Consider the following 11,621-nt stretch of genomic DNA (forward strand, 5'->3'; position numbering starts at 1 on the left):
TGGCATGAAAGCCCGCCTTTGCAGCTGGCAGGTAAACCAATGTTTTACCTGCCCGCTACCGCACTTAGCGCTAATCTGGGATGATTCTGCCCAATATTTCGAGTCCGTATGACTCTTTTGCAGACCCCTCAAGAGAAATAGAAACCTGATGGGTTTTATACTGTTGAAGAGTTCTGCTGCTAACACATTCTGCTATCTGACCTTTATGCCACTATTAGTAACTACCTCAGCCTTTAACATGAGCATTACCACTTCCTCTGTCTCGTGTCCATGACATCTTTGTCAAATCTCTCTGGATCTCCAGCCTATCCCTGACCTTCTATTTTGCTCCATCCCCTCTATTCAATGTTATAAAACCCATCACATTTCTACCTCACTTCGGCTCTGAAGAAGAGTCATACAGGTTCGAAACATTTACTCTCTTTCTCTGGCCACAGATGCTGCCAGATCTGCTGAGTTTTTCCAAAATTTCCTGCTTTTATTTCAGATTTCCAGCATCCACAGTATTTTACTCTTATTTAAGCCAAGTATTTTAATGGATACAAGTATCCAAAAACCAAAGTACGAGAAAATGAATGTTCTAAGTCCTTACTATGTCATTTTTCTTCTCTCTCTCTTCCCCTACCCAAACACAAGGATTGATGATCTTCAGAATTGGGCTTGTAACAATACAGTGCCTCAGGCAATACTTTAACACATCAAGTCAAATAAATCAGAATCAAAGTACATTATACCGCTTAAAAGTGCAGCTAAACTCATTATTGTAGCTCAATGGCTGCAAGATTACAGCAACATTTTCATAATGCTTTGAATTACATTCAAAGGCCACTAAGCCTCAGGGTTTTTTTGTAGTCTTGTTTAAAGGGTTGTAGGGGGTGTGCGTTGCAGGGCAGGGCAGCAAGAGCGACTTTAGGAAGAGAAAATTAATCTTTTTCATGGCAAGCATGCTTCCTCATGGGCTTATGAATAAGTGGCACTGACATGACACTATTCTACTTTGACAGTGATAGTATTTTACTTGAGGGAAGACAGAGGAATTGGAGAAGGCGAGGAGAGAATAGAGAATCTAAATTGACATGGCTTTCGAGAACCACAAGGTCCATGCACTTTGGAATCAAATTTTCTGAAAAATTATGATCATCTACAGTATAAGGTTATTATAGAGCAGAAATCCCACCATAACTCAGTGCAGCTTTTAAGATGCTCCAGGGACCACTGCTGGCAAAGCTGAACAGGTAATTAGGATAGCCCAACCCCTACATTAAAATCAGTACCAAGATCAGGTTTGCTGAATTACTGTCACTGTGGTCATCGCCTAGAAAACTTGGTGAAGCATCAGATAGTTATGAAGACAGTTGTAGCCTTCAGGATGACATAGAAACTATGGCAAAATGGGCAGAAGAATGACAGATGGAGTTTAATAAGAAGGTGAAGTGATACACCTTAGGAGGACTAACATGGAAGGACAATATATTATACATGGCTTGATTTTGAACCATGTAGATGAGCAAAGACACCTTGGTGTCCATCTATACACAAATCCCCTAAAGGTGGCAGGACACATGGATAAGGTGGCTGAACAAGCATATGGGTTACTTGGGTTTATAAATAGAGACATAGAATATAAAAGCAAAGATCTTGTTAGAAATTTATAAATCATTGGTTAGGCCTCATTGAAGTATTGTGGACAATTCTGGCACCATACTTTCAGGAAAGACACGAAGGCCTTAGAAAGGGTACAGAGGAGATTAATCAGAATCTTATCAGGGATCAGGAACTTCAATTATGCGGAACAGGGAAGGTTAAAAGATTTTTATTTATTCATTTATGAGACGTGGGTATCACTGGCTAGGCCAGCACTTATTACCCATCCCTAATTCCTTGAGAAGATGGCAGTGAGCTGCCTCTTGAACCACTGTCGTCCGTTAGGCGTGGGTACAGCCACAGTGATGTTAGGGAGTTCCAGGATTTTGATCCAGTGACAGTGAAGGAATGATGATATATTTCCAAACCAGGATGGTGAGTGGCTTGGAGGGGAAATTCCAGATGGTGTCTGCTGCCCTTGTCCTTCTAGATGGTAGTGGTTATGGGTCTAGAAGGAGCTGCATAAGGAGCCTTGGTGAGTTTCTGTAGTGCATCTTGTAGATGGTACACACAGCTGCCACTGTGCATTGGTGGAGGAAGGAGTGAATGTTTGGGAATATGGTGCCAATCAAGTGGGCTGCTTTGTCCTGGATGGTGTCAAGCTTCTTGAGTGTTGTTTGAGCTGCACTCATCCAGGCAAGTGGGATGCATTCCATCACACTCCTGACTTGAGTCTTGTAGATGGTGGACAGGCTTTGGGGAGTCAGGAGGTGAGTTACTCATCACAGGATTCCCAGCCTCTGACCTGCTCTTGTAGCCACAGCATTTATATGGCTTGGCCAGTTCAGTTTCTGGTCAATGGTAACCCCCAGGATGTTGATAGCGGGGGATTCAGTGATGGTAATGCCATTGAACATCAAAGGGTGATGGTTAGATTCTCTCTTGTTGGAGATGGTCATTGCCTGACTCTTGTGTGGTGTGAATGTTACTTGTCACTTATCAGCCCGAGCCTGGATATTGTCCAGGTCTTGCTGCATGTGGACATAGATTGCTTCAGTAGATCGGAGCTAAACTTGCCATAAGTTCAGTCACATCATTTCAAGTCTAAATACCCTTTTAACAAAAAAAAAGTATCAACCTAAACATGCAAAGGCAAGTCTATTTAATGGCGCACACTATTTGATACTGTGCTGCAGCAAAATTTGAGTCAGTAAAGTAAGCAACTGCTCAGCAGGCTGCCTGAGGATAACAGTTTACCGATTTGCTCTAAACTGAAATCTTCAATGTCAATCAAGTAACGAAAGGAGTGTTTGGACAGGCAGACATGTTCTGATTTCTTCTCCGTGCCTGTTTATACTAAAATTGTGTGCTAGGCATGGTTTGCAAACAGTAATGAAATACAGATGGGGATGGGAGATGGAGTATACAGGCCATGTCCCACATTGTGAGGTACTGCACTCAGCAATGTTTTTGTGAAGAAATCAAGGTGCCTGTTTCAGTGACCCAGTTATGGTAGCAAGGCATTTTATAGTGTCTGTCGTTAGATTTGTCCTCCCAAGCTTTTTCATTATTGGAATGAAAGATCACTGAAAGTAAGAGCTGATAACATTGCAGTGAGGCGAACAGGGCATCTGGGACTTGAATGAACAAAGCAACCACTGGTCAATACACGCGTTGGGATTCTTACAATTCCATGTGCTATAATATTGGCCTCATCAGCGCCCTCATAAATAGGGCCCAAGCCATTTGTCCACCATGCAAGCTTGATGCTGAAATAGGGGGCATCAAAGACATCCTTTGGGAGAATGGCTACCCTAATCAGATCATGTCACGCAGTACATCGCTCAAACTCATGAATGGGCCTAAGGCTACCTCAGATTACCCTGGAAAGGCAAGGTATCTCAAAAATTTGAGTAACAAGTGAAGCTAGCTGTTTCACGCTGCTACTGTGTAGTAGCAGCGCGAGTGGTATTTGCCACCAATGTGGAAGCTGTCGCCAAGCCAAAATGATGTTCTGCCTATCACACAAATGAGTAATATGTTATATGAATTTCAGCACCATTGTGATGCTAGGTACGTAGGCTGTGCATCCCAAAGACTGGTATCAAACAGCATGTCCCAGCCGCTGTTCTCAACGGGCAAGGTACAGACCGTACCCAGCCAGCCCGTGCTTGTAAAACTCAAAACAGTGTCCAACACTTGTTGTGATTCCCCGGCTGGACAATACTTGCTAAATAATCCTCGGTGTGCTAAAAATTACACTGACAACCAATTTAAGATTGTCAGTTGCACTCACAGTATGGCGCATTTGTGTATACTGGAAGCTATATATAATACACAGGGCCCTGTTCTTTGCAGACAGAAAGAACATGTACACTCATTGTGCCTGTTTCAGCTAAACAAATACGTGATAGCCATTCACTGGTTCATTCCTCAGGGCAATGCCTTGACCAATCAGAGTCAAGCTGCCTGGTTTAAAATTTCAAACAATGCTTGGCAGTTAACTGTCAGTCACCATTAACTGGTGCATTCCCGATGGCAATGTCTCTACCAATCAGAGTCCACTTGCCAATCAATCAGCACTTTCTTCTCGAAGTATAAAGTTGTTGTTTCTCCTGACATTGGTATTCTTGCGAATGTCCTGATGAGTGCAAGACGAAAAGATTTGACAAAATGTCTTTTTTTTGCAGCAAGTTTAGTTTGTATCTATCGCACAAATATAGCATCTTCATGACACTCAATGCATTTGAATGGTAAGACCTGTTTGGGAGATGCTGATTTTGAGGCCAGTGGCAGAGTGGCATAACTCAGTGTTTAACCATGTATCTGCCCCTCACCTAAAGGTTGCTGTAACATTGATACATAAATAACAGCTATTAGCCTCACTGCTATTTTGAGAGCACAATCTGGCCTATTACACAGCTACCTATGGTGGTTGGGCTGGTCCTAAGAGAGAAATTATTTCATCTGGTGGGAGGGGCCAGAACTTGGAGGTGTAACCTTAAAATTCAAGCTGAATTCATCAGGGTGATGGTCAGGGGCCACTTTTTCAGACAAAGGGTAGTGGAAATCTGGAAGTCTCTCTCCCAAAAAGTTGCTGAGGCTAAGTCACAGAATCACAGAGTGCAGAAGAGGCCCATCAGCCCATCGAGTCTGCACCGACACGTGAGAAATACTTGATCTACCTACCTAATCCCATTCACCAGCACTTGGCCCATAGCCTTGAATGTTATGACAGGCCAAGTGTTCATCCAGGTACTTTTTAAAGGATGTGTGGCAACCCACCTCCACCACCCTCCCAGGCAGTGCATTCCAGACCATCACCACCCTCTGGGTAAAAATGTTTTCCCTCACATCCCCCCCTGAACCTCCTGCCCCTCACCTTGAACTTATGTCCCCTCATGTCTGACCCTTCAACTAAGGGGAATAGCTTCTCCCTATCCACCCTGTCCTTGCCCCTCATAATCTTGTACACTTCGATCAGGTCGCCCCTCAGTCTTCTCTGCTCCAAGGAAAACAACCCAAGTCTATCCAACCTCTCTTCATAACTTAAATGTTTCATCCCAGGCAACATCCTGGTGAACCTCCTCTGCACCTCCTCCAGTACAATCACATCCTTCCTATAATGTGGCAACCAGAACTGCACACAGTACTCCAGCTGCGGCCTCACCAAGGTTCTATACAACTCCAACATCACCTCCCTACTTTTGTAATCTATGCCTTGATTGATAAAGGCAAGTGTCCCATATGCCTTTTTCATCACCCCACTAACACGTCCCTCCGCCTTCAGAGATCTATGGACGCACACACCAAGGTCCCTTTGTTCCTCAGAGCTTCCTAGTGTCATGCCGTTCATTGAATACTTCCTTGTCAAATTACTCCTTCCAAAGTGTATCACCTCACACTTTTCAGGGTTAAATTCCATCTGCCACTTATCTCCCCATTTGACCATCCCGTCTATATCTTCCTGCAGCCCAAGACACTCAACCTCACTGTTAACCACCCAGCCAATCATCCGCAAACTTACTAATCCTACCCCCTCCATAGTCATCTATGTCATTTATATAAATGGCAAATAATAGGGGACCCAGCACAGATCTCTGTGATACGCCACTGGATACTGGCTTCCAGTCATCACCCTCTGTCTCCTACAACTAAGCCAATTTTGAATCCACCTTATTAAATTACCCTGTATCCCATGTGCCTTTGCCTTTTTTATAAGTCTCCCATGTGGGACCTTGTCAAAGGCTTTGCTGAAATCCATATAAACTACATCAACTGCACTACTCTCATCTTCAAACCTGGTCACATCCTCAAAAAATTCAATCAAATTTGTTAGGAATGACCTCCCTCTAACAAAGCCATGCTGACTATCCCTGATCAAACCTTGCCTCTCCAAGTGGAGATAGATTCTCTCCTTCTGAATTTTCTCCAATAGTTTTCCTACCACTGATGTGAGACTCACTGGCCTTTAGTTCCCTGGCTTATCTCTACAACCCATCTTAAATAGCGGAACCACATTAGCTGTTCTTCAGTCTTCTGGCACCTCCCTCATGGCCAGAGAGGAATTAAAAATTTGGGTCAGAGCTCCTGCGATCTCCTCCCTTGCCTCCTTCAGCAGCCTGGGACACTAATCATCTGGACCTGGAGATTTGTCCACTTAAGTCTGTCAACACCTTCAATACCTTGTCACTCCCTATGTCAATTTGCTTAAGAACCTTGCAGTCTCTCGCCCCGAGTTCCATACCTTCATCCCCATTCTTTTGGGTGAAGACGGATATGATGTATTCGTTCAACACTCTACCGATGTCTTCTGGCTCCACCCATAGATTGCCCTCTTGGTCTCTAATGGGCCTTACTCTTTCCCTGGTTATCCTCTTCCCATTGATACACTTATATAGAATATCTTGGGATTTTCCCTACTCTTACCAGCCAGAGATTTCTCATATCCCCTCTTTGCTCTCCTAATTGCTTTCTTAAGCTGCACCCTGTACTTTCTGCACTCCACTAATGCCTCCGCTGATTTGCTTCCCTTGTACCTGTTAAAAGCCTCTCTTTTCCTTCTCATCATATCCCGAATATCTCTAGTCATCCATGGTTCTCTGGGCTTGTTACTCCTTCCTATCAACCTAGAGGGATCATGTTGAGTCTGTACCCTCCCCATTTCCTTTTTGAACACCCCCCCCCCCCACCCCCCACTGCTCCTCTGTAGATTTCCCCACAAGTAGCTGTTCCCTGTCTACCTTGGTCAGATCCTGCCTTATTTTACTAAAATCCACTCTGCCCCAATCCAAACATTTTTTGCAACTTGTCTATTTCTTTGTCCATAACAAACTTAAATTGTACCATATTGTGGTTGCTTTCACTAAGTCAATTGAAAATTTCAAGGTAGAGGTATTAAGGTTTATAGAACCAAGAAAAGTAAATGGAGTTAACATACAGATCAGCCAGGGCCTAAGTGAATGGCAGAACAGGCTTCAGGCTCTGTATGTCTAACTCCAGTGTCTATGTTGTTTCGGGTGGATCAGTTCCAAAGGTCATTGGTGGAGAGTGGTACTTGTCCTAGGGCAAGACAAAAGGGAAGGATGAAAAAAGCCTTGAAAATGAGTTTATCCTTTGAGTTAAAAGTGGAATATTCAGCAGCTTAGCAGCACACTATGTACCTGTACAGACAAGCAAAAGAGTGGTAAGATATAAGCACATGTTTGTTTTGTGATATGCTCATGATTTCAGCCTGGGAGTGAGTGTACAGTTCCTGAGAAGAGGCAGAGTGCTTGTTAATATAGTCAGAAAATTAGAATGAGCTATCCCAAACCACTCTAGAACATCTCATGATGTTGCCTTTGAATTCTTCCCACGCAAGTTAGATATTAGCACTTCGGAGGACATTTACTTGCTTGGATGCAGGAAGTGCACTATTTCCATCATTTGATTTCAAACTTTTACAAAAAAAAGCTAAAATTTGATTTTTTAGTTGGATTAAAATTAGCACAAAGTGCAGTGCAATATCTCAGAATTTCACCCTACACTGAAAATTACTTTCTAAAATAGAAAGTAGTTTGGATTGCTTCCTTATGCATGTAGAAATTGAGATATACATGTTTTAGACATTCAGGCAACAAATACAACTGCTTAGTTTTACAAAGTCTGTCACATCTTAACTCAAGGGAAGAAAAGGTTTGTTTAGCTCCATTTGGTAAATAAGGGACTTTATATATTCTTTATTACAATGGGGAATAAGCAGTCATTTAAAACTAAAAAAACAACGCCTAATACATGTCTGAACAAGACATGTTAAACCTGTGTTTTTTAAAGTTTCGGAATGAGATTCAAGTGCGGAAATACCCAGGGTGCCAAACTGACATGGGTAAATCTTGATATCCATTTTATAAGTAAACTATCTTCTCAAGTTACATTTAGCCTTCTCGTTTGGGATTTTGCAGCAGTTTTACAGTTAGGGGCACTGATTTTAATCTACTTCGGTGTACATTGATACGCTTTAAAAGTCTAAGCATAAAAGCTGCTGGACTTTGAGACGAGCCGTTTTTGATATCACAGTACATATTCGGTGCATTAGTGAACATGATGCCTGGATCTCCTAAACTCGGCATTGTGGCTGTAATTAATACAGCTGTTTTCAATATCGAGTCCCCTTCCTGACAAATACATTTTATTTGTAAAAAAAGATGGACTCCCTCTAAACTGATGGCATTTTGCTTCTATAACTACTGACTGCACGTACGGAAGTTGATACGTTCGTCTTTGGCATTTCATGGGAAGTAAGTTTCTTTTTCAATTGTAAAGCCCGAATGGAGCTGCTTGTGGTGTTGGGGAGGGTGGGAATGTAAAATAAATAAATAAATAAATGGGGTTGTTTTCCACGCAGTGCTTGGACAGATATTTTATTTTAATTCAGCTCAGACACACAGACCCAGCATCGCCTCAATGTGTCAGCATCAGCTCAGAAGTTAGCAGCTTGTTAACTCTCTCCCTGCCAGAGAGGGAGCTGGAGATCTCCATAACTGACAGGGAGAGACTCTATAATCTCAAGTTTGTTCTCTCAAATTTATCACCGGGACGGTGCCTGTGTCTCTGTATACTCACAGCCAGGACTCGCTCCTCGTCTCCAGTAGTCTGTATATGTGCCTGTACCCTCAGTCTATCTCCAGTGCCCTGTATGTCTGTATATGTGCCTGTACCCTCAGTCTATCTCCAGTGCCCTGTATGTCTGTATATGTGCCTGTACCCTCAGTCTATCTCCAGTGCCCTGTATGTCTGTATATGTGCCTGTACCCTCAGTCTATCTCCAGTGCCCTGTATGTCTGTATATGTGCCTGTACCCTCAGTCTATCTCCAGTGCCCTGTATGTCTGTATATGTGCCTGTACCCTCAGTCTATCTCCAGTGCCCTGTATGTCTGTATATGTGCCTGTACCCTCAGTCTATCTCCAGTGCCCTGTATGTCTGTATATGTGCCTGTACCCTCAGTCTATCTCCAGTGCCCTGTATGTCTGTATATGTGCCTGTACCCTCAGTCTATCTCCAGTGCCCTGTATGTCTGTATATGTGCCTGTACCCTCAGTCTATCTCCAGTGCCCTGTATGTCTGTATATGTGCCTGTACCCTCAGTCTATCTCCAGTGCCCTGTATGTCTGTATATGTGCCTGTACCCTCAGTCTATCTCCAGTGCCCTGTATGTCTGTATATGTGCCTGTACCCTCAGTCTATCTCCAGTGCCCTGTATGTCTGTATATGTGCCTGTACCCTCAGTCTATCTCCAGTGCCCTGTATGTCTGTATATGTGCCCGTACCCTCAGTCTATCTGCAGTGCCCTGTATGTCTGTATATGTGCCCGTACCCTCAGTCTATCTCCAGTGCCCTGTATGTCTGTATATGTGCCCGTACCCTCAGTCTATCTGCAGTGCCCTGTATGTCTGCATATGTGCCTGTACCCTCAGTCTATCTCCAGGGCAGCTGCTGTTCTCTGGGTGTGTCAGAGTAAGAGGCACTCTCTGTACTCTCAAGCTTGTCTCCGGGCTTTGTGCGAGTGTGTGTCTCTGTACTCACCGCCTGGGCTCGCTGTTTATTTCCGGGACTGTGTCACTCTGTGTTTTATATATATTACATATTATATAATGTGTGTATATACATATATATGTGTGTCTCTCCGTACTCACCGCTGCCCACCTCCGGCTGACCAGCACAGTCTGTCTGCTGACTGGAATCCATCCATTCAGGACTCTCCGACACAAAGCCATCTCTCCCTCTCCGCTCTTCCTGTTGGATACTCTCAAATACAAGATTTTGCTTGTTAATATCCGCCGCTTGGTGTGGTTTCCTCTCTCCTTACTCCTCCTTCCCACCTCACCCGCTCCTTTTCATCTTCTTCCGTCTCTGCTGAATGAAAGGGACCCAAGGGGGAGCTTTACAACGAGGAATCGAGCTCCGCTACAAAACAGACAGAGGCTGGAGCCAAATTGAATCTAACTTAAAAGTGAAGCAGAGCGACCTCTGCTGCTCTAAATAAACTCTTTCTCCCTCTTTCACTGCCACTAGGCGGAGCGCTGGAGCTTCACTAGAATGCTTATAACACAATTGGCAGAATATTATTTAAATTGAGAGCGGCTGCAGTACCGAGGGACCTCGGTGTCCTAGTACATGAATCACAAAAAGTTAGTATGCAGCTACAGCAAGTAATTAGGGAGGCAAATTGAATGTTTGTCTTTATTGCAAGGGGAATGGAGTATAAAAGTAGAGAAGCCTTGCAACAACTGTTCAGGGCATCAGTGAGGCCACACCAATGGTACGGTTTTGGTTTCCTTCTTTAAGGAGTAATATCGGAGGCAGTTCAGAGAAGGTTCACTTAGCTGATTCCTAGGATGAACGGGTCATCTTATGAAGAAAGGTTGATCAGGTTGGGCCCATACTCATTGGAGTTTTGAAGAATGAGAGGTGATCTGATTGAAATGTATAAAGATTCTGAGGGGGCTCGACAGGATAGATGCTGACAGGATGTTTCCTTTTATGGGGAATCAAAACTAGGGGGCACAATTTAAAAGTAAGGGGTGTTATAGAGTTGATTTTCCAGGCAACTTTTCTTGGTAGAAACATTGAACTTTATTTACAAGACAACAGCAGCAACTACACGTGTGCATCAAATTCTATAACTAAAGAAGAACTCTCCCCCAGAGGTTCCCCATGCTCCTAACTCATTGGTTTGCATAGATCATGTGATTTTACAACACAGGATTGTTCTTAAAGCTACAGTCCTATGTTTATCAGAACTATAATTACTACATTCCTCCCCTTTTAACTTTTCTGTACATTTTGTATTTATAAGGATATTTATCTTATAACATTACAATATTGTCATGAAATTACAAGTTCAGTCTTTCAGGTGGCTTCGCGGTCCATATGGAAGGTCGAGGCTCCTTGACCTCCAATTCTTTGACAGGAACCACATTCTCTGGAACCGCACTAACATCAGGTACCTCATTAAGCACAGGCAGTTCAGTGTCTTTCACTCTGACAGAGACATCAGGTATGTCTGTCCTTGGTTGAGTAACTTCAACAGGAACCACAGGTTCAGCAATGATCATATCATTTTGGAAGGCCATCTCCCTTTTTCTTAAATGAACCACATGCTTATGGGTGATCCAGCCCTCCACTTCCACGTGGTATGGCAATGTCAGGTCACAGAGCTTACTTTACTAGGTAACCACTTTGGTCCTCCACTAAAATTCCTTACATAAACTGATTCTCCAACTGTGTATTGTCACTCACAACTATGCAAATCATATGTTGCTCTTTGGTTCCCTTGACTTTTCTTCACCTTCCCCTCCAAATTGGGAAGTATCAGGCTTAGACTTGTTCAAAGGCGACGCCTCATCAGTAATTCTGCAGATGTTACTCCTGTCGTAGTATTGGGGGGGGTGCAGTTTCTGTAGTGAAATAGGAAACGAGCAAGTCTAGTTTCCAACGATTCATCTGTTAAGATTTTCATTCCTGCCTTAAAAGTTTGTACCACTCTTTCCGCCA

General features: G+C 43.4%; 1 protein-coding gene across 3 annotated transcripts in view; it reads right to left on the reverse strand.

The window, feature by feature from the left end:
• LOC121272852 (calcium uniporter regulatory subunit MCUb, mitochondrial-like) overlaps positions 1 to 10,065 on the reverse strand; it is a 106,409-nt gene extending 96,344 nt beyond the window's left edge. For all 3 annotated transcript variants that reach the window (XM_041179877.1, XM_041179794.1, XM_041179714.1), the window contains exon 1: positions 9,761 to 10,065. In XM_041179877.1, coding sequence (XP_041035811.1) covers positions 9,761 to 9,841 — 81 coding nt within the window. In that variant the 5' untranslated portion in view covers positions 9,842 to 10,065. The remainder of the gene's footprint in view (positions 1 to 9,760) is intronic.
• Between the last annotated feature and the right edge of the window lie 1,556 nt (positions 10,066 to 11,621).

Source organism: Carcharodon carcharias, chromosome 1 (assembly GCF_017639515.1).
Source record: "Carcharodon carcharias isolate sCarCar2 chromosome 1, sCarCar2.pri, whole genome shotgun sequence".
Taxonomy (NCBI): domain Eukaryota; kingdom Metazoa; phylum Chordata; class Chondrichthyes; order Lamniformes; family Lamnidae; genus Carcharodon; species Carcharodon carcharias.